At 35.4% G+C, this 24,146-nt stretch overlaps 2 protein-coding genes across 2 annotated transcripts; one reads left to right on the top strand and one right to left on the bottom strand.

Moving 5' to 3' along the window:
- Positions 1-5,186: 5,186 nt before the first annotated feature.
- LOC144438791 (inhibitor of growth protein 2-like) lies at positions 5,187-7,337 on the bottom strand. The gene is made up of 2 exons (XM_078127963.1): positions 7,116-7,337; positions 5,187-6,323 (listed from the first exon to the last, which is right to left on the bottom strand). Exons 1-2 carry the CDS (start codon positions 7,267-7,269, stop codon positions 5,716-5,718), a joined length of 762 nt encoding a protein of 253 aa, XP_077984089.1. The 5' UTR covers positions 7,270-7,337; the 3' UTR covers positions 5,187-5,715.
- Positions 7,338-7,722: 385 nt separating this feature from the next.
- Positions 7,723-24,146, top strand: LOC144438917 (putative cysteine--tRNA ligase, mitochondrial). The gene is made up of 13 exons (XM_078128145.1): positions 7,723-8,096; positions 10,964-11,014; positions 12,139-12,328; positions 13,362-13,467; positions 14,297-14,516; positions 15,278-15,411; positions 16,353-16,487; positions 18,454-18,592; positions 19,840-19,963; positions 21,151-21,246; positions 21,449-21,578; positions 22,386-22,486; positions 23,079-24,146. Exons 1-13 carry the CDS (start codon positions 7,816-7,818, stop codon positions 23,142-23,144), a joined length of 1,773 nt encoding a protein of 590 aa, XP_077984271.1. The 5' UTR covers positions 7,723-7,815; the 3' UTR covers positions 23,145-24,146.

Genomic DNA, 24,146 nt, shown 5'->3' with positions numbered 1-24,146 from the left:
ACGATCTAGTTAAAGATCACCATCATAAAGCTCGAACAGATTTTTTGATTTGGAGGGATAATGGTTCTCCTAAATCTGGGCCCTTCTTTGAATTAATGCGAAAATCTCGAGCACAATTTAAAAGGCAATTGGCAAACTGCAGGAGAATTGAAAATGAATTGCGAGCTACTGCTCTTGCAGATAGCTTGAAAAATGATCCGAAGTCTTATTGGAGACAAGTCTCTAGACGCAAAGGTAAGGCAACCTCCCCTTCATCGGTGGACGGTTGCTCCGGAGATGAGAATATTGCCAACATGTGGAAAGAACACTACAGGGCTATTTTGACAAAAACTGGGAAAGATTTTACACCTGTTTTTGAGAATAACCACTATTGTAATGACATGCTTGTACACCATGACGAAATGCGTGACCTAATTAAGGCTCTTAAAACAGGTGCGTCTGCTGGTAGGGATGGCATTAGCCCGGAACATCTGAAGAATTCACCGCCCAGAGCGTCCGTCTTATTAGCAATGTGTTTTTCTTCTATTTTCATCCATGGCTTTGTACCCAAACAGCTAATGTCAACTATAATTGTTCCTATTCCTAAGGATCCCGGTGGGGACATTTGCGATAAATCAAACTATCGCCCTATAGCTGTGGCAACAACTGTATCTAAACTTCTAGAGAGGGTATGGTTAGCCCGTTCCATGGCCTGTCTTTCAACCACCGACAATCAGTTTGGTTTTAAACCAGCACATGGTACTGATATGTCAATTTTTGTACTAAAGGAGATTCTGAACCATTATAAGCAACACAATACACCTGTTTTTGTAACATTTATGGATGCTTCAAAAGCATTTGATTATGTTCGACATGATATTCTTTTTAGTAAATTAGTGACTAGAGGTGTTAAACCATTTTTGTTAAGAGTTTTAGCGTATTTGTACCGCTACCAAGAATTTGTTGTAAAATGGAACGGAAGCCTCTCCGAAGGGTTTCATCCAACTAACGGCGTAAAACAAGGTGGAATTTCGTCCCCTATATTCTTTACAATCTATTTAGACACACTTAGCAAGACTCTTTCATCTCTTCCGTTTGGCTGTCTTGTTGGTGGCCTAAAACTGAATCACTTGATATATGCTGATGATATAGTTTTATTCTCTACAGGGGCGTATGGCCAACAAATGTTGGTTGACTGTTGCGGACAATACGGCAATAGCTGTTCAATTATTTTTAATGAGAAAAAAACTGTATGCATGTTGTTTCAAGAAAATACAAGGAAAGTTAGCCAGGTTCCTATTTATTTAAATGAAAGATCTCTTAGTTATGTAAATGTCTATAAATATCTTGGTGTTTTAATTACTCCCGATTTTAAAGACATTGTTGATATTGAGGCGAAGATTCGTCTTTTTTATGCCAGAGGAAATGCAGTTATCCGTGACTTTAAATATACGTCACTTTCTGTTAAGTGTCATTTGTTTTCTGTTTATTGTGACATTCCGTATTGTTCCTACCTGTGGAGTAACTTTACTGTCAGTACTTTTAATATGATTAGAAAAGCATTTTCTCAGGTTTTTAGGAAATTGACCGGTTTTAAACACTCTGTTATTCAAAGCAACCGTGCATTGTTTGTAAGTATGTATGTCTGTACTTTTAATGAAGTTTTAAGAAAAAAAAACAAGTGCTTTTTACCAACGAATTACGGCATCTCAAAACCCAATTATTGCGAGTGTCTTATATAACACCTTTGTCACCAAAAGCACTTTGTGGAATGTGTGGGGCCAGAGGATTTTTTAATCCGTCTTTTTTCCCCTTTTCTATTTTTTCTTCAGTATATGGAATTTTTTTTTTTTTCTATTCCGAAATAAATAAATAATAATAATAATATATACAAATGTGTGCATTTTTTGCATAGTTGGTTCACTGTTGGTACTTTCTTGTCTCACTGCATTGTGGCCACACAGTGAAAGAATGTTAGAATTATTGAGCCCGCAGATACTATGTTTGCTGGGCCTGGGTGACTCCGGAATAGCCTGTGGACTGACTGGGAAAGCCTTGACAGCTCCAAAGCGACATGATGTGTAGTGTGCAACCGTAGCACTGTCATGTAGTCCCAAACCTGAATGGATTTCTGTAGTGATATGTGTTCTTTGTATTTAGTGTGTATAATCTGCATAAAATGACATGTCACACAGTTCAAACATATATTCAAAGACTTCATTTTCTTACTATTCCTTCAAATTTACTATTTTTCACTTTTTTTTATGTTGAATTTAAGTCTACTGATGCTTGCATACTGATGATGTGTTTGAATTCACCATAAGATGCCAGGAATACTTCCTTTGTGGAACATTAGGTGAGGAATTTTTTTCTCCAATGGGAGGGCAAAATAGGTGGAGATGCCTACCTCATACATCATGCAGAAGTAAAAAAAAATTTCTGATTTTTATCAATTATTCATATTACAGTAATTCAATAAATGTGCAATTATTTGAAGATTACAGAGACCAAAGATTTGGTAACAATTAAAAAATTTTAGTTGAAAGATAGTGAAAATTAATTCCATCAAAACCAAAGACATGCTGAATATAATAATGTACAAGTTGAGAGAGCGAAAATTCCAACAAAACTACGAAGACTTGCTGAATGTAATTGTTAAACTGTTTACAAGTTGAGAGAGAGAGAGAAAATTTCATTCTATCACATAATTTTCATGTACTGGTGGTATACATTGTGTGCTGCATTGTTATTTACGCTGTGAAATCCTAAATTTTCTGTTGAATTTACTTTCTTTGTCTTTGTTTTTCTACAAACATTGTATCCTCTTTCTTTTTGAAAACTTTTTGGCAGATTGAGTATCTGATTTTCAATGAAAATTTACATCCTGTTAATATAAAGGATTTCATGGTATTTTTTAAAACCAAATTTACATTTTGGTAAATTGATCTTTAAAAGTAACTGCTAATACATGTATTTGTTTTTCAATTATTTTGGTATCATTTGTTCATATACAATGAATCTTTTTGGAGAGAGAGAGGGAGGGAGAGGTTGATAAAGTTCTTACCATTGTAAAGCATCTCTGAAGTTACCAGATATGTGAGTAGACATCACACTATTGATGTTGAGGGCGCTATTTAGACTGTTTTACAAGATACAAGCAGTCACTTTTACCATAGACCCTCCACCCAGAAGGGAGTGGAGGGGCTATGCTTTTACTAAAGTTCCAAAAACTTAAAGTACCAGTAGTCTGAATGCTAATGCATCATCTTAAGATTTGATGATACTAGACTAAAAACTGAGCAAAACACCTGATACATGTTTAATTATTTTACACTGTGAAATTACCTACTGTATGCGGATGTTTAATCTAATAATCTCACAGAAACACCAGATGCCTACAGTGAATTCTGAAGTATGGTAACATCAACAACGCAAGGCTGAGTGGGTCTTTTTGTCCATTTTCTATCCAATTCCAGTATTTTGTCGTGTGATGTTTTCACAATATGCAATACTGCCATCACTGCTAATCCACTGTGAGCGTTCTCAGAACAGCTTGGTTGCCGAGTGTTACAGTGTTTGGAAATATGAAATAAATTTACAAGTGAACTATTACTGTGTGTTTATGACTGTTCTTGATATATCCAATCCTTTTGTACACTAACACACTAGTACGCACACACACACAGCCCTGAGGGCTGTAAGAGACAATCTCAGACACTAAGTAAACAAAGTAATTATCTTGGAATGTATTTCTTTAACAAGGGGTTTCCTTCTAATATGCATCCAGAGTAAATGGTTATATGAAGATGGCACTTGATGTCAGTTCAGAGGGGGGGGGGAGAGAGAGAGAGAGAGAGAGAGAGAGAGAGAGAGAGAGAGAGAGAGAGAGAGAGAGAGAGAGAGAGAGAGAGAGAGAGAGAGAGAGAGAGAGAGAGAGAGAGAGAGAGAGAGAGAGAGAGAGAGAGAGAGAGAGAGAGAGAGAGAGAGCGAGAGAGAGGGAGAGAAAGAAAAGAGAGAGAATATATGTTTGACATGTCTGGACTGCTGAACTATAACACCTTGTACTTCTCATGAAATAAACCATGATACACTTTTGTAGCGTGTCACTTCCTATATTTACAGTACCTCTCGACAACCTGGAGTCTTATAATTATTCATTACAGAGTCTTAATAAAAACAATGTACATATAGTGCCTCATTATGCTAATTGACAAATTCTTTGATCACAAAAATGCTTGTATGATCCTTCACGAGAACCCCCACCCCATCCACATATTTCATACAGCTCAGGATTAACACTTGACATGTTTATCTCAGCTGGCAGACAGTAGATGTATAGAAGGACATAAACTACCTCAACATTGATTGTGAAGCAAAGTTTCTCATTCCATATTTTGCTGTTACAACTTGGGCCCCCGAGACAAGTCTTGGTTTTCCAAATCTCAAAGAAGCTCTTGTGTAGAAAGCTTCTTGAGATAGTAACACCAAGACAAGTCTCCAGGCTATACTTATAATTTATTTTGAAAAGCAACCAAAGTAGTAAGAGACCATTTAATGTTAAGAGGGTGGTTATACTTTGGTCCACTTATCTCCTGTTAAACTTGCTTGTATGGAAAATCTAATATACTGTATACTTCTTCACGTCAGAGTCTAACACGAAACCAAATAATTTGGATGTTATTTAGGACACAGCTAACATGAGACAATCCAACACTTGTATGGCACAGTCCTTGTAATCAATTAAATCTATGATACATTTCAAACAGCTGGTATATCATGTACAAAATGTATATCAAATATACCTCACCAAACTAGTGTAATAAGTTACACTACAGGATTTGCAGATATATCTTTGAAGTGTTTTCAGTTGACAACAAACATTATGCCATTTCAGCCCTGAAACAGCCTGGAGGGTCACTAGGGACACATGTTATTGCTTTAAGTTGTTAGTGTCCTAAGGAAAATATCATGCTAATCCTGCTGCTATGAATGTAACAATACACTCTGTACTATGATTACAACTTTTAGCTACAAGTACTGGTAGAGGAAATATATTTGTCACAACATTGTTATATTTAGCCTGTAGACAAGGAAATAATAATCTATGAAATACTATATGTCGCTATGCCAGGGTCAGCGTACAGGAAGGACTTATGTAGTTGCCAACAGCTGACAAACAATTCTAATGCTGAACATTTGGGGGAGGGGGAGGGGGAGAGAGAAAGGAAGAGAAAACATTGTTTATAATTATACTAGTAAAAATTTATTGCAGCAACTTTTGCAGTGATAATACAATAGCTGCTTGTCTACAAAAAAACCATTCCATTTTAGATGAAGTTAAGCAATGTATAAGTTCTATGATTTTGCCACTCAAGAAAAAAGTCAATCAAAAGTATATTACATTTTCAAAGCAATTATGAAATATTAAATATCCTTTGTTTTAATATTAAGTGTTAGTTTTTGGCCATTCTGGAATGAAGACAGGTTTGCATCAGTATTTGGGAAGATGAGGTGGGATGTGTCATCAATATATCAAACTGTAGCAATGAACAGGAGATTGGGAGCAGTTTAACTGCTGGCTCAAATTAAGGATAATCACACCTTTTCTAGTTTTGCATATCCCTGACAGTAAAGAGGTAAGCACAAGCTTATACATGGCATATTGTCTTATAGAATACTGTACAAAGCTTATTATTATATACAAATATAAAATTCAACTTCTTTTTATACGGTTGACTATCTTGAATGACCTTTTTTTCTTTCTGGTGCACATTTTGGACAATACCATTTACCCTTAGGTTTTGAGGTAAGTCCAACACAGTTGAAATGAAACCATTCCAGTTCACAGTTCACGTTATCACACCCAATCATTTCACCATAAGACACCTGGTTACATAAACAGTATGTAGGTTCGTTAGGATCTATTACAATTTCTGCTGGTGAACTTTCACGTTCACGTTCTGCCTTTGCCTTGGATCGTTTTTTCTTCTTTGATTTCTTTTCCCCTTCGACTTCTCCATCCCGTTGTTCTTTCTCCTTATTTTCATGATTTCGTTGGCGTCGTGACCTCTTTCCAGCCCTCTCTTGATGTTCTGTTTTACTTGCTTCTGTGTGATTATTTTTCTCACTACCACTTTCAAGCTGTTCAAAGTCAATGTCAAGTTTGCGCTGACTATTTTCAACCAGGTCGACCATTTGAGCACATAACTGAAGCTTTTCATCGCCAAGTTCTTGACTCCTTACAAGATGCCTTTGTATTTGAATAAAGTACAACTTTTTGGAGTTTCCATCCAGGTCTTTCTTCTTGTACATCGAATAATAGTGATCAATTTCTTTCAACACTCCTGTAATGAAAATAACAATACATAAGAACAGCTGTGTAGTGGTCATGTTTTGTATAAATGAACGTAAATATACCACGCCTCCTACTACCATATGCTAATTTATTCATTATACATATTCATAAGTCGTGGTTACAAATACGAACCGACTTCCTGGATGTGCGACGCGCTGAGCGCTGCCCACATTGAATATTAGCTCATGTGTACAATTGTACATGGCACATAAGAGTTCCCATGCTACTCAAACATACAGAAATATTAAACGTTCATGTGACAAGCCCGCACCCTCCTATTGCCCTGACTTTCCTCCCGTCGCCGCGATGACCTACTTAGAACACGGGTTGCTTTTGTCATGTTAGTGGTTCGATTGCCTTCACTCCCGCATTTTCAAAGCCGACCCGCCAATGTATGCTGCAAACACATAACCGCTGGTGGCTAAAACTGCAAACCGCAAATTGTAAATGGGGAACACGAACATTTCAACTCACTGATTTCAATACAAAATGTGTACAGATCATAATTCAACTATATCTATGAAAAATGTGATATTTATGAATGTGAATCAATCTGTTACACAGCGTACGTTACTCAAAACACTGGCAGTGGCAGCCATTTTTTGTCAACCTTCACGATCAAGCATAACAATGTGACCGAGCACAGTATTCCGTTACATTGCAGTGGTTTTATGGGAACAAATTTCGAACATTGTCACAACTCTTACCATTTCCTTTGCTCGACCTAACATTGAAATAACCTGAAACCCTACGAAAGGAGTAAATTGACTACAAAACTTGCCTTGGTACTCGCTGTCTATTTCTCGCAGCTGAGAAATATTCCGTTGGAGGTCGTTCGGCAAAGATTCAACACAATCGAGATAATCTTCCACGAATGTTGTCTGGTAATATATTTCTTGAGACTGTTGGTTCAACATTGCTTCCAATTTCGACATCTTCCTGTGGGATATTGAAGGGTTCGAAACCCTTCAGCTATAAACACTGTACTTGTCAAGTCAAAATGTGAGCGATCGAGAAGGTTTACGCACATGCGTACTTTGGGGTAAACAATTGTTTACCAACCTATTGCCGTTGTAACACATGTTCCTTGTTAGAAACTAAGTCTAAACCATTTTTAAGGGTGGGAAGAATTATATTTCGACTATCTACCTTCACGATTTTACACTACAGTATTCATAGAAGTATTTAATTGATATACACGGTAATATATGGTATTTTTGTTGTGCCATTCTCTTTCTAAATGAACAAATATCTCCCTGCTCCCACCACGTAGTAGTAGTACTTCACCAAATTTGAAATAAAAGCTTCCACCACAAGGGGGCGCTTGTTTCAGCCATGTGACGTTTATGTTACGATCAGCTGTTTGCAGTCAGCAGGGAGGGACTACAACTATCACATTCTCATGACCCGGGGACTTTCTCCAGGGCCACTTTTACTCCCGAGTGGTGTGACAGTGCCAGTCATGTGTATGACGCATTTAGATGGCTGCTACTAGAATTTCAAGAAAGCTGTCGGCATCGGGAATTTCCAACTTTCTTTCACATGCCCAGTCTGCTAGTGCTACGGTTGCAAGGAACTCCAGGTTCAAGGGAGGGCGCTCACGCATAAAAACCAACACGACACAAAACAGATGCCTGGGTACAAGTCACTTTAGTACAACATGGAGTAAACCTGAAGGCTTTGAAACTGGCATAACAGTGTATAACTCGTTGACAAGGGAAAAAGTACCCCTTACACTCACCAAAGACAACATTGCATCTTGGTAAGCTTACCATTGTAAAAATTAACATAAATATATATATATATATATATATATATATATATATATATATATATATATATATATATATATATATATATATATATATATATATATATATATATATATATATATATATATATATATATATATATATATATATATATATATATATATATATATATATATATATATATATATATATATATACATTTTAGATTAACTTCCTTTTATAAACTATCATGCAACTTTCAACAAGTTTAACACCCCAGTGGTCTTCTGCTGGAAAATTGAGTTAAATCTAACAATCACTATAACATTGTAAGGAACATGGCCAAAATAAAAGTACATGAATTGCAAGTAGAACATACAACGAGTAACATTGAAGTAAAGCACTTTCTCGATGTGCTGTGCTCTTTTATAGCATTCATATCAAGTGTAAAAGTATACTGTTTGAATTGGTTTATTTACAAGCCTAGTGGCTTTTCTAATGTGGTCAATACGGCGTATTCCGGTTATCGAACTTCCGGTTGTTTCGCAGGAAAGTATCGCGAGAGGGCGCACCATATCTGACAAAGTGAGGGCCAGAATTTTCGTCATGGCATCTAATAGAATGGCGATGTATGAAGCTGTCAACAAAATGGGCGTAAAAGAACTCCGTGCATTCATAAAAGAGTGGAAAATTACTACTTCTAAATCTACTAGATATCGCCAGAAATGCTGTCAACCTTGGTCTTGAAACACTAGAAAATGATAATTTTCTGAGCGAACGGAAGAGAAGACGAATAGTGGATGTCAAGCATCAAAAGATAGAACTAATCGACAGCGGAAACATTGAAAGTTGGACGGAGGACCTTCGAAATATACCTGATGTAGACATGATAAACATATTTCTTTACCTTACTGGTGTCTGTTGCTGGACAAAAGAACGATTAGAAAATTACAAATCTGACAACAGCTTCCAATCTGATTAAAATCCGATGTAGATGTTGGCTGATCGTTCATTGCTATTTTACCTTCGTTATTTTGCCTGAATTGACCTTCTTGGTACATGTTTACATTTTTTAGCCTGCCTGATCGCCTCCTCTACGATCAGGCTAAAAAATGTAAACATGTACCAAGAAAAATAATATCAGGCAAAATAACGAAGGTAAAATAGCAATGAACGATTAGCCGACATCTACATCGGATTTTAATCAGATTGAACAGCTTCCAGCTACAGTCATTGCAATATTGAGAGTTCGGTCGACAATTACCAAGCCACATGTTTATATTGTAACTGATGTCGCCGCATACTTAGGCCTTTCTTGTTTATTAGAACAGTGGTGTAGCACCACGGGTGAAATCATAAAACTTTGTCCGGAAAAAAACATTTCATGTACTGGTTATAAGTTGGCATAAACATATGTGTATTGATATCACTCAACTTTACTATCACACTTTGGTTAGCTTGCTATTCTTCATTCAGGACCATCAGTGTATAAAAAACCCCATTGAAGTCGGCAACGAATCATAAATATTGTTATTGTGATTGATGTACCACACCGCCCACCCCTTCAATGAATCGGCCTTCCATGTAACGTTTACGTGGTTCACTCATCATACCATGTCTTATACCGATCTGATTAAAATCCGATGTAGATGTCGGCTAATCGTTCATTGCTATTTTACCTTCGTTATTTTGCCTGAATTGACCTTCGTGGTACATGTTTACGTTTTTATCCTGATCGGTAGAGGAGGCGATCAAACATGTACCACGCAGGTCAATTCAGGCACAATAACGAAAGTAAAATAGCAATGAACCGTAACGATTAGCCGACATCTACATCGGATTTTAATCAGATTGGTTTTATACAAGCTGCAATAACTGTAGCGTATATTGTGATTTTGAAGGTTCTTTCCTCTGTTTTTGTACCTTTTTCCGTTCCGATGTTTGACTGGAAGCAATCACTACAATTTCTCCAACGGTAACGCAAATGGACGAGGTCACACTGAAAACGTGAGTGAGATGTCAGTGTACTACCCGTTTCAAAATGTTGCTACTTTTGGGTTTTCCTCACGTTCGAATTGCAGAGCCAAACTTACGCGAAATATTAGGAGAACGAGAGGTTAATTTGCTATTTCGTTATTTGATGGGCGATAATGCAATATTATAGCGTAAAGTTACGGGGAATGACAGACAATCTTTAGTCAGTGGTTACGATGCCTATAGCAACAATGCTCTACAATTCTGGCCCTCACTTCCGGTTCTAAAACAGCGCCCCTAGTGGCCAAACAATCATATCTTTTATCTTTTCGGGGCTTTTTCGATAACCGGAATACGGCGTATTAGCAATGAAACAGTATACTTTTACACTTGATATGGATGCTATAAACGATGTGGTACATCCAGAAAACACTTTACTTTGATGTTATGGGTTGTACTTGATATGGATGCTATAAATGATTGTGGTACATACAGAAAACACTTTACTTTGATGTTATGGGTTGTAAATAGAATACATCATTTACAACAAATTAAGCTGATGAAGAAAAATGATCAAAATAGTATTAGTTATAGTCAGTTTATCTCTCTGATTCAAACAAAACCCATTTAGCTAGATTCCTGGATAGATAATTTAATTCAAACTTCTAGGAAAATCCCACTCTTGGTGCAAAACTAGTCAAAGATTCAAGCCATTTTTGTACTGAATTACTACCAAGAAAATAAATGATGAAATTTTTGAGATTTGCCTGTTTACGGTGCTTGTGGTAGATTCCGTTCAATCTCTTATAGGAAATGAAAGATGGAAAGGAATATACCGTAAGCACCATAAACAGGCTAGATATTTTCAAACATAAAATAAACAAAGTGGAACTTTTTGTTACAGGTATGCTTGTGGACCTACTGTATATGACAGTGCTCATATAGGTCATGCAAGGTATGTAATCATTTCTATCATCACCAAATTTTATGTATTTTGAATTCTCCTCACAAGTTTAGATATATTAGATAACTGATGACATCTTCATATGTCTACCTGTAGTTGACTACATTGACTTTGTTTTGTAGTTGACTACATTGTTTTGTAGTTGATTTTCCGGTTCCAAGATGTATTGTGCTAGAGGACGTCGGTATGTTGTTACGTTTAGTCTTGATTTGTCTTTATTACAGTTTGAAATAACATTTTCATCAGGAAATGATGGAAAGACATGTTGACCTCTTTGATTATGTGTGAGTTTGAGAACAAAAACTAATCACCATCAATGACAGTGAGGGTAAACCCAGGGTGACAACCATCCGACTGAGTAGCATGTGCACACCAACCCCTCAGTGAGTACACAATACATGGCATTGTATGGAGAGACATGCAATGCATCTTGGAACTGGCAACAGGTCTATTGCGTGCAATTGATCTGTGAGCATTACAAATATCTACCAAGAGAATTGTAAGGGACCCTGAAATTACTGGAAAATGTCGAATTGTATAAAATTAATCAGTTTTGAAATGTGGGATTATTATTTACTACCTGATAACTAAAGTTTTTGTTGCAACAATCAAATGACAGCCTTTGTGTAAATATAGTGCTACAAAATGATCGAGGAAATGACATTAATAGTTAACCGAGAAAAACTGGAAAATAATTTGAAATCTCTTTAAAACTTTTGGAATTTTTTAATGAATCATGATTGTTTATACTGTTTGACACTTATTCACTGAAATAGCAAAGAAACCAAAGAAGTAATATCAGATGTCAGAGGCCCAGGAAGGCTTAAACTGTCAGAATAGAACTATGTGAATCACCTTTCCATGATTCGGCCAAAACATCTATATGTAAAAAAACGACACTGTTGCAGTTGCACAATGAAAGATGTGAACATATATATTACATAAACATACAAGATATTATTGTAGCCTGTATATTATTGTAGCTTGTATATTTTACTCGAGTTTTGTTTTCACTTTCATTTCAAATCAAATGATAGTACCCGAGTTATGTTTATCTACATTTACATCTACATCTACAACAGAATAAAGATATTTTTTTTTCATCTTTTAAACAGTTGCTATGTCAGGTTTGACATCATTCATCGGATACTTACAGAATTTTTTGACATAAATGTTGTCATGGTAATGGGAATAACAGATATTGATGACAAAATCATTGATCGTGCCAAGAGAAAGAATGTTGACTTTCATCAGTTTGCAAGAACATATGAACATGAATTCTTGATGGATATGGCAGCCTTACAGGTAAATACTGTATAGATATTGTAAAGACCATTCTCCATGTTTAGGTGTAACACTTACTGATCATTTCATATTAGTGTTCACTGGCTCTGTTTGATACAACCACTCAGAAACCAATAAGAGACTAGTAGACGCATTCTACATACTAGTACTAAGACAGCAAGATCGCAATTTCTCGTTACATTTTGTATAAGTGAAATAAACCATTTAAACATACTGCAACTCGATGCATACATGTGGGTGGCAATGTTTTGACATTTGCATGTTGTACCTGCAAGGTGACACATTAGTTCATTTCATTTAGCCAAAATGTCACAAAAAAAACCCTATCCATCCAGTCTTGCTATCTTAAAGTGTAGCATGTAAAGTTTCTTATTGGCTTCTGCATGGTTGTATCAAACAGAGCCAGTGGACGGTAACTGATGTATGAGGGCGACCCATCACGGCATACCGTACAGACTAAGCCTGTCAAACAGTCATTATTGTAGAGAGCAGTGAAGACGTATTATCACTATACTATAATTTTATGAAAACATATCTTCGGAAGTCTACAGGAGCATCTGCCGTAATCAAGTCACCTTGTGACGTGATCATAAACAGCGCCCTCTATCATGAGTGAACAAGACTGTTTGCAGTTGAAATCTCTCAGCTTATCAAAAGTATGTAGTGGCTGTTGGTTAAAATTTTAGTACTCATAATATAGTGTCATTTACATATGAATATAGTTTTGAAAAATTCCGAGAACAGCAGTGCTTTGAAAAAGGAATAAGGAGAAATTGCAAGATTAGCAAGAAACTCATAAATGCTAACATAATACAAATGTGATGTTATCAATTAAAAATTTAGATCTGATCACAATCACACTAAAATGCTGGAAGGAGTTTCAAGACTTTCATTCAGTACTATGTATTCTTACAAATATAGCCCTTATATGTTGCAAGATAGTCAAATAAATTTGAAAGGAAACCACATGATGTAAAGGTAAGCACAAATCTTTCAGCATATTGTAAGCATTGATTTCTGTTTCGTGTTTCAGGTTGTGCCTGCCACTGTATACACTAGAGTTACTGACTATGTTCCACAGATACAACAGTTTATACAGAATATTATCAACAATGGGTATGCATACACTGTACCAAGTGGTAGGTATAAAGCTTTGACTATTCTACCCCTTGTCTCTTTCAAAATAGAACAATCCATAGTTACAAACAATTGGATTAGACCACATTGCACATGGTAGAGGGTGAAATCCACTGGGACCAACTTGAGACTCTACTTTATCTCATCAATGAATACTTTATAAATTAACTCATACAGTTTTTAGTGATTGGCTTAGATCCTGTCATGGTATAGACTAGTGACCCGTAATGACCTCAATTTGCATAGACCATGCATTAGTCGTGTTCTATTTTCCCTAGGGCAATAGTCATGTAACATGAGAGTCTTTTCAGTGATTTGCTTAGACCATGCATGGAAAGAATATATGCCTGAGAATATGATGTGTTGTAAAACACTTATTGCCTGGCCGTATTTGGGCACTAGTAGACGTTGTATGACAATGACTTTCAGCTGTCAACTAGTGCCCTCGTAGGCAGTCAATAAGTGTATAACAGAAACCTTGTTTAGTATTGTTGTAGTTATGTTGGTATGTGTATTGAAATGAGTGTAACATATATAGCATTATGCCTTTCTCTACAACCATGATGTCAACAGCAATTTTTGGGTATACCCCAAAATTCCACTATAGCATCATTCCTTTGCTCAACTGCAGTGCCACCTACATCATGGTTTGTCGTGAGAATTGAAAATGTTTCAGTTCATAGACGTGTAATTTTTTATACAAAACAAAATGATACTGAAAAAAACTTCAGATCTGGTCCGATATCCCTTTAAAGATATCCTTAGTATTATTATTAGAGTGATATTTCAAAATCATTCTCAATAAAATTATTTTGTTTCTTTTTTGATTAGGTTGTGTTTACTTTGATGTAGAAGCATTTGGTATGCACAGATATGCCAAACTTTGGCCTCATATCAGAGATGACCATAGTTATGCCAGGTCAGACCAAGAGAAACGTCACCCCAGAGACTTTGCCTTGTGGAAGGCAGTCAAACCAGGTGAACCATGGTGGGCCTCACCATGGGGACCAGGGAGGCCAGGATGGCACATTGAATGTTCAGCTATGTCAAGGTAAAAAAATTCCTGTCAGACTTATTTATGGCTTTAGTACGCTGTTCTTGATTACTATTATAAACTTGCAAACCATTCTGGGTGATAAGATGGCACCTTGCTAACTTACTCAGCTTTGAAAGCTTGTACATTAGCTTTTCTGCACTTGACATGTGTTCAACCTTTTTTTTTTTGGGGGGGGGGGGGGGGGTTTGGTTGTAATTTCCTGCAAGGGTTTATGGGAAAACCGTTAGTGATGACATCACAAATACCCTAATCTCTTTGCGTTGACACTTGTTGTATTTGATGTGTCCACTTTCTTGTAAAGGTAGTCATGGTAGCTAGGAGTAAAAGGTATTTTCGCAAGAATTCTATTATAGCAGATAAACACAGCGAAAATTAATGATGATAGTGAAAATAAATTCCAAACGAAAACGTTCTGTTCGTATTACATATGTTTATCCAAAACAACAAATTTTTGCAAAAAAAAAAATCACAAAATGTAATTGTGTACTCATGTGATTTCATATACATCATGGAATGCTGTACTTATTTGCCTACTGGTATGCAATACAGTATTGCATTACTCTGTAAATATCAGGGGTATGCACGTATCCCTGTAGACTGTAAAACATGTTGCGTGGAGTCTCCCTATCACCCCTTGTGGAAAAGAATGAAAACCGTGCCCATATCAGCAGATCTTCCAGTCTGCCACGTATGTGTACACAAATGCAATATCACTGGCACATGAATAATATTTGTCTTTCTGTTTCCTCTTGTAGTGCAATATTTGGTCAAACTCTAGATATCCATACAGGAGGTATAGACCTAGCCTTCCCACATCATGACAACGAAATAGCTCAATGTGAAGCCTGCCACCAAACTAATCAATGGACAAATTATTTCCTGCATTCAGGTACGGTTGCCATGACAACATATAGTTACTGATGTCTACCGTCTGGTTGAAGGTATAACAAATGCAAATTAGAAACAGAAGGAAATGAAAAGAAATGTGTGATGGAAATGAGTCACAAACTTGTCGTGAAATATCTGTCAATACGTATAGGTAGACATGAAATAATACTGTGTATTGCCTACTTCGCACATAAAACATGGTCATAGACCAGCCAGCGAAAATGTACGTTGATGTCCGTTTGTAACCTTACTTCATCAAACTGTTACAGAGGAAAAAAAAGTCATGCATGAAAGAATCAACTGCTGGTAGTTCCTATCATAAAGATAAAAACATGTAAGATTTTGGAAAATGAGTCACTTAAAATATTCACATTATTTTCAAGGATTTTCATTTCATCAAAGTTGACAATAAATTCAAATTTGATGTTTGTATATTTTCATGTCTCAGATTTTAGAATGGAGCTTTTTCACTGGGATTTGATGTTGGTAGAAAGGAGACACGAGTAACACTGTGAAAATAAAATATATCACTATGCTAGAGTACTTAGGCTTAGAAAAATAATTGTTTAGTTCCTAAACTTTATTTTATGTATTCGAGAAAAAAATAATACAACTGCAAAAATTGTGAATTCTCACAAGAAATAGTGGATGTGGAAACTGACATCAACTTAAAAAGACAAAATAAAACTGTTCTTCCAATCTGTAATGGCTGTACATCTGATAGAAAGAAACAAACAACACAGAGACCATTTGGAAAACAATGGAAAACCTGAACTAGACACTCACACAGAAAAAAAAGATATAAAAATGAAATTAAAAAAATCTACATACCCCTACCTATTCTAAAATTGAGTGTTATCGGAACCACACAATTTTTTTAGTAGGCCTTAGATAAACCACTTCTGTAAAGTTATTTTCATGGCATCTTTGTTCTTATTTCAGGTGTTCTACATTTGAAGGATGATGTAGACAAGATGTCAAAATCTATCGGCAATGTCATCTCAGTTCAAGACTTCTTAAAACAGCATACAGCAAACCAATTCAGAATGCTTTGTCTCCTTACCAAGTACAGATATAGTAAGTTTGAAATTTAAACTGCTGATGCAGAAGCATTATAGTATTTCTGTTTTGTATAGTCTAGTTCCAATACGATCCGTGTTATGATTTACACTATGTTTATCTAACGTCTTGTCAATGTCGTTACCTTAGATGTGACCAAACCCCATGCTTGGCAAAGCGTAAATGGCGCATGTCAGTAATATTAATAATCCATCACAATTTGACAAGCTGTTGTAATTAATTAAGGCAATTGCTCATTAATATTTGTTTGGTACAGCCGGTGACCTTTCTAGGACTGATATGCAAATGAACTGAACTTCACCTCCAGTCTGCTGAAACTAAAACCCCGTTGGGATGCAATAACGTCATCATGTTTCTATGAAAGCTGTCAGGGGTAGCACAGATTTCTGTGCTAGGGTAACGACATTGACTAGATGTGTGAAGATAAACGTTATGTAAATCGTAACACAGATCGTATTGGAACTAGACTAGTTTTGTATGACTTTCTCTAGTTCTTCTTACTGCCCATTTCACATGAGTATTGACTGGCTCTGTTTGATACAACCATGCAGAAACCAATCAAAACTGCACGTTCTACAGTTTAAGATAGCAATTTCTTGCTACATTTTGTCTAAATGAAATTAACCATTTATTAAGATACTGCAGCTAGACACAGACATGTGGGCACCAATGCTTTGATGTCTGCATGTTCATTTCAAACACAAGACACAACATGAAACAGGATGTAGTAAATCATATCGTAAAACACAATCATTAAACTATATACTCTTGAAAAGCTAACTGTCATCATCATTTTGATGTGAAAATCAAATACTAGTATTTCAAGGGTCTTTGTGAACTATAATTGGAAATATGCGATACCAGACAAAACGGAGATACTGAAAAACTTTTGTAAGCCATTTAACTTCAATAAAAAGAGATTATGATACGGGACTCCATTAGATATAGTTAGTAGATATAAAGTTACCTTTTTGCAATCTAGTTTTGAAGCAACTACATAGCTTTTGTCAGACATCATCATTTCACTGATGATGTCTGAATGATTCAGACGAAATTTAAACCAGATTTCAGAAAGGTAACTTTATCTCTGTCAACAAATCCTTTACTAATTACCAGTGTATTTTAGAAGATATTGTAGCTTTAGTTGAATTTGTGCATGCACACTGGAAAATCATGGTTGTTGTCAGAGCTACTGTAAATTTAGCAATCTACCCCCTCCTTCAAGATGGTTTTTGTTTCAGCATATTGTTCTCTTTCTGTTACCGGGTTCCCCAACTTTACCAAAAACACCACCTCAATGAATAAAAATCAGTTACACTTATAATACACAATGAAAAAAATATTTAATGTATTTCAACAGGAAAACAACTCCCTGGAGTCATGATCTTTTATTTTAATGTGTCTACAGAAATTTATTTCTAAAATTTGAAATTTGCTGCAAATTGTGTAGTTTCCAATTTCTGCAATCAAACTAATTATTTGACATTGGTGTAAATGATGTCAGAGTACATTCGACTATTATAGAGTATATTTATCAAAGCTCTCTGAAAGGTTTGTAGTAGACAGATCAAAACATTGCCTTCAGTACCAATTTACCGATATTGGAACCATGAACAGTATATTTGTCATTCTCTTAAAGTTGAACCATTGCAAACAGGAAATTACTAGAAATCACGTGCTAAATTGAAACTAGAAATTATGATGTGTGAAATGATACTGGATATTATATTAACATGGAGAGATATGGTATATAATTAAAAATTTTATCACTAAGACCCTGTGTACACAATGCCATTTTCAAATGAAAATGCAACTATTTCACAATATGATTTTTTTAATAGCATATATATGATAGAATTTGATGTGAAAATTGCAAGAAAAAGAAGTTTAATGTCAAACCTCAAGTTGAATAATAATTGTCTAACACGGCTTTATCTAAACTTATGTTCCTTCATTATTACAGATATTGAATACAGCCATGACAACATACAACAAGCCAGCCACACTCTGCACACGCTCACTTCATTTCTCAATAATGCTGATGATTATGTCAAAGGTCAACTTAGCTGTCAATCACTTGAAGACACCAGGCTCTTAGAGAAGTAAGAAAGATTCAAATTCTTTTATTGTACATTCAAATTATCTGACCTCACGGTGTATTCATTTTTTCATATTTTTTGTTTGCATGTAAAGGAAAGCTTTCAAATCGAAATTCTTCATCTTCAGAAAGAGTATTCATGTTGAAATACTTCATGTGTAGAGAGTACTTCAATACATTTTGATATTTTTATTGATTGACGTTTCTTTGTGTAATGCTATGGCATATTCTTGTGCTCCTACTCCATCACCAATCGCTTTGTGCTACTTGAAGTAGTGCCTGTATAACTATGCATTGAGTTGTACATATACCGTGCTGTAAAACATGACAGACAAATTTAGACTTAGAGATGTGTACACATATACCCACAGGCAGCCCAGGAACCATGTTACAAACAAACAAACAAACAAACTAATTCATTGCACTTGTCAAGATTTGAATGAACTGCATTGTTCTGATGTTGGAATGCGTCATGTGACAGATATTTTTACCCCCCTGACTTTGTAAAACATGTTTGAAGTACAGAGTCATGTAGTACATTCCATCATTTGATAAGACAAGTTTTATTGCCTCTTACACAATAGCCCACATTCTCAAATGAATTTCAAGTTTCCTTGGCATGTAAAGAGGCCATAAACCTGTTCTTACTAGTATCAAACCATACATGTCTTTATTGTTCCAACATGTTGTGCCAAGTGTTACTAATCCAATTCAGTTGTGTACTTTACATTTATAATATGTTTTGCTTGTAATGTTTGCCTGTTATAGGTTGTAGCATTTTTTTCACATAAAACAAAAGAGCCCATTATCTTGGTTTTGTACTGTTTTCAATAACATTGCAGTACCTGTTTGGAAACTGATGAGGAACATGTACACAACAGTGGCTATTCAATGAGCAAAGCTAGATTTATGATTGAGAGTGTGACCATTTTCCTATCCCTCGTCCTAACTCGCTACTTTTGATACAAATATATATATATGTTTTACCCATGAAAATATCTAAAGAAATTTGGAAGTGAATCATAAATTTTTGCCAATGTCTGGTCTTCATCTCCAGGAGTGTATTGCAATGGGCTATTGTCAGTTGTCACATCTCTTGGAAGATCGACACAAAGTTGGGATTCGCTACAAAGACATTTTTTGACTCTGTGAGGAGAAATTTTTGTTAGTAATTATACATACTTTAATTAAAACATGTCAGTCACAATTGTGTTTGAAGAGATTTGTAAAATTGTATTATTTTGTTGACAGACTCAGTGAAACCAGACACGGTGTATATCAAAGTCTGGCTGATGATTTCAACACAACAAAAGCATTGAATAGTATTCTGGAATTAGTACATCTTTGTAATATACAGTTGAATACTAAACCACAGGTGAGTTATCTTAGTATCCTGGAGTTAGTACATCTTTGTAATATACAGTTGAATACTAAACCACAGGTGAGTTATCTTAGTATCCTGGAGTTAGTACATCTTTGTAATATACAGTTAAATACTAAACCACAGGTGAGTTATCTTAGTATCCTGGAGTTAGTACATCTTTGTAATATACAGTTGAATACTAAACCACAGGTGAGTTATCTTAGTATCCTGGAGTTAGTACATCTTTGTAATATACAGTTGAATACTAAACCACAGGTGAGTTATCTTAGTATCCTGGAGTTAGTACATCTTTGTAATATACAGTTGAATACTAAACCACAGGTGAGTATCCTGGAGTTAGTACATCTTTGTAATACACAATTGAATACTAAACCACAGGTGAGTGTAACATAGTGTCCTGGAGTTAGTACACCTTTGTAACACACAATTGAATACTAAACCACAGGTGAGTGTAACTTAGTATCCTGGAGTTAGTACATCTTTGTAATACACAATTGAATACTAAACCACAGGTGAGTGTAACATAGTGTCCTGGAGTTAGTACATCTTTGTAACACACAATTGAATACTAAACCACAGGTGTGTCAAATGTATCACACAGTTTACATCATGGAATGCCACTGAGTATGACCACTAAATCAATCATGTCGTCGTCCCCCCCCCCCCTACAAGTATTTTACCCATTGTCTTCATAGAGTACACATGTCTAGTTACAATGTCTTTTATGTAATGCATTGTTCAATAAGTGTAACAACACCATCATTTATTGGATACTGTAACAATTCTACATCCTATAAATCATCCCAATTGTTCTATACTCCACCTATTGTCTCTTAGTTGTCCTAAAGTTTGACTGCCTGCAAACTTATTCTTTCTGTTTGACAAGAAAGGTCTTATGTATTGTATTGTACACTGGTACCAGTCCCTCTGGACATTTTTTTTAAGTCTCACATTCTTCAAATGTTTTGAATGTGTTCTTTATTTTTAGTTTTGTAAAGGAAAATGTCCTTATTTTTTTAAATTTTTCTCGGATACTATGTGCTAATAGGTGTTTACCGAACTGTTACTGAGATGACATTTCACACAGAAGAACACACTTGTGTTTAAAAAAACAAAAGCAACCCATGAGACTTGAGCAAGTCATACTGTATTGTTGCCTTATCTTTTGTGTTCTGCAGACTACCTCAGCCAGAAGTCCTGATGTCATGGCTGCCATAGCAACGTACGTCAAAAGAGTTTTGACATCACTTGGGATAGAAGTAATCACAAAACAGGTAAGACTGATTGCAAGGAATAGCATATCAGCATATACTGTTACAAAATTTTGTATGTAGTATATATGTTGTCTTTTGCAATCACATTCCAGTATACAAAAAGCACAAAATGTTCATTTTTGTAAGTTTTCTCATTAAATTGATATATAATGACATCATCTAGACTACTATAACCATGGTAACTTTGTATATATTTTCCCAGGGTTCCCTTGGTAATGATTCTTCATACACTCTGTCACAAGTGATGGAGAGTGTCACACATTTCAGGTCAAAGGTCAGAAACTTTGCCCTGATGAAGTCAACCACCAATGCAAATAAAACAGAGCCAACAGGTCAGTAATCCACTTCTGTGCTCGATGATGTCTACATTAGAACTTGTTAAGACATTAAATAACAAATTTATCCTAGTTCTTCAGATTTACGAAATAAGATGAAATATAATGTTAGTTATGAAGTAAATATACCTATGTATGGCATTAGTCAAAAGATGTTGTTATGGAAACATCCCAGTGATAGACTCTTGTAACGTACATTGAGTGCAAACTTGTTAAGATACAATGTTGTTTGCACCAAAAAAGTTGAAAATAGCTGACATTTATTTGTCAGGTTTAACCCTTCACATAGCGTAAGTCCTCACACTCTTGAAGTGGTGTTGGATAGTGAATTCAAATGAACTAGAAGAACAACAAGGGAACTTGCAAATCCACCATCTTGAAAACCTGAATGTTGCATCATGGGAAATATGGTGACAAATATGAATCAGTCAGTATTGTAAACAATTGTGTTACATTATCAGTAAACGCATTCAAATAATCTAGTCATGGTTACCCTGACCATTTTGGGAGGTTTATTTTACTGATAGCCCCAGGTGAGGTATTATGGTAACTACAGATAATCCCACAGTCGTTGTGTCTGAGCATGCTCAGTCTGGATTGTGAGTTCCCTATTCAGCAATATACATCTGTGTCCAGTTTTAAATTCACACAAATGACTGCACATCACAACGATAGAACAGCGTTATATTTTCTAGTTTTATTTGTCCATTCTTGTATTGTATCATGTCATATAAAGTGATGTCCTGCTTAGTTCTCGTGCATGCTAAAATGTATAACCCTCAGCATACTTTTTTTCTACTGTAGACAAAGCAGCCATGAAGGAGAAAAGAAAAGAGAGAGAAATTCTATTGACTAACTGTGATGAGTTAAGAGACCAGTTGTCAACTGTTGGTATTCAAATTAAAGTAAGTCAAAGGGAATGTAATTGTTATAATATGAAAAGAAGATGGAAAGAGACAGCAGTTATTCATTGTTGAATAATACTCGTAGTTTATTGCATTATGTAACATAGAGACTCGGTGGCGTGTACGCATCAATTTCAGCTATCAAATATTTCTTAATGGACCTTTTATGCAGCAGTCACTTACATTACGATCGTTTAGGAAAAACATCAAATATTAACTGAAAGCACTCACTTCTGTGGAATTTATTTCAAAATGGAAATTGTGATTTTTATTGAATTCTGAGAAACGTTAGTGTTTCTGGAGGATACTGAGTCAAACTATCCAAGCCAGGAATGAACAGTTAATATTTCTTATCCAGTAATCTTAAAGCCATAACCTTAAAGTCACAGTCTTTGTCGTTATACTAGACTTATACTATGGGGTAAACAACACATATATTTGGCCCTACCTTCGTCAACAAAAATACTTTACTAAAAGGGCATCCATTAGTTCAATGTCACTCTCACATGGACTTTTTTGTTGTTGACAAATTTACAAACCCTGATATTAGTGCATTAACAATGGAGTGTATTGCATGATTTTCATATTACAGGATAGAGGCAAAGAGTGTACATGGGAGTATTCGGATAGAAAACCCTCACAGTCGTGGCATAGCTGATATCGCAAGTGAACTTGTGAATGGAGACACAATTGAAGTTATTACATTTAGTGCTTTTTATGGTGTATAGCGTTTTCACACATTGGTATTTGTCAATACACAAAATAGAACAGGATAGTGAAAAACATGGAGAATGAAATGTAACTTTGTGTCTGCTATCTTTACACTATAATACTCCATTATTCTGGCCCTCACTTCTGCCCCAAAACAGCTTACAAACAGCACTCCTAGTGGCCAAATTATGAAATGTTTTATATCTCTGATAAGCGGATTATGGTGCATTGAACTTTGAAGTTGTAGATATATTTAGTGTTGTTGAGGTGTACAGAGTTTTCACATATTGAGGATTGATACAAAACATCAGGTGATTGTTTTATTTGTAAATTTTTAACAATCAGGTATTTTAAAGTCATTGTTTCACCCAGATAAAAGTTCTGAAGTAAATTACTATGGGTTAGACAAAACAGTTTGCTATGAGATTGTTCATCATTCCATCTTTTGAGGCTGGCGTTTACTTTTGTAAAGTTCTAAATTAGTGACTGTTAGTATTGTATATTTCAATATTGTGCTGTGGTCTGGATATTGATATGAAATATGTAATTAAATTGAAATTAAAATTTCAGCCATAAAAAGTCTGATATTTTAAAATCCATTCTTTATACCTAAAAAATTAATTGAAAATGTAAACACACACATGGTGCTGAATACAAAACGAATGACTAGTTCAGGAACTTTTTTAATGTTCATGTATTGACTGTGGGGGTAGTGTTAGCAACTTGTTTACAAGTTATCAATATTTGTTGAGGATTGAAAAGTAGACTAGAAAATTTTGGTTGGATTTTAGTTATCAGGGAAGGTAAATTGTAGAGTAACAGCTACTTAATAAGAATAAGTGTTTCTGAAGAATTGAATTCTGTGGAACTTGAAGATATCTTTCAAGGATGTTGTTACACGTAATTCATACAAGAGATAATCTCAGGCATTTCCTTTATGTTAAAACCA

Source organism: Glandiceps talaboti, chromosome 8 (assembly GCF_964340395.1).
Source record: "Glandiceps talaboti chromosome 8, keGlaTala1.1, whole genome shotgun sequence".
In the NCBI taxonomy this organism is placed as follows: domain Eukaryota; kingdom Metazoa; phylum Hemichordata; class Enteropneusta; family Spengelidae; genus Glandiceps; species Glandiceps talaboti.
This window is presented reverse-complemented; position numbering and strand designations above follow the sequence as displayed.

Excerpts from the sequence above, each read along its gene's own strand:
- LOC144438791 (XM_078127963.1), bottom strand. The coding sequence starts at position 7,269 with ATGTCGAAATTGGAAGCAATGTTGAACCAACAGTCTCAAGAAATATAT. Across the intron at positions 6,324-7,115 it reads AATAGACAGCGAGTACCAAG|GAGTGTTGAAAGAAATTGAT; the intron begins GCAAGTTTTGTA and ends TTTTCATTACAG.
- LOC144438917 (XM_078128145.1), top strand. The coding sequence starts at position 7,816 with ATGGCTGCTACTAGAATTTCAAGAAAGCTGTCGGCATCGGGAATTTCC. Across the intron at positions 11,015-12,138 it reads GCTCATATAGGTCATGCAAG|TTGCTATGTCAGGTTTGACA; the intron begins GTATGTAATCAT and ends TCTTTTAAACAG. Across the intron at positions 16,488-18,453 it reads CCTTACCAAGTACAGATATA|ATATTGAATACAGCCATGAC; the intron begins GTAAGTTTGAAA and ends TCATTATTACAG.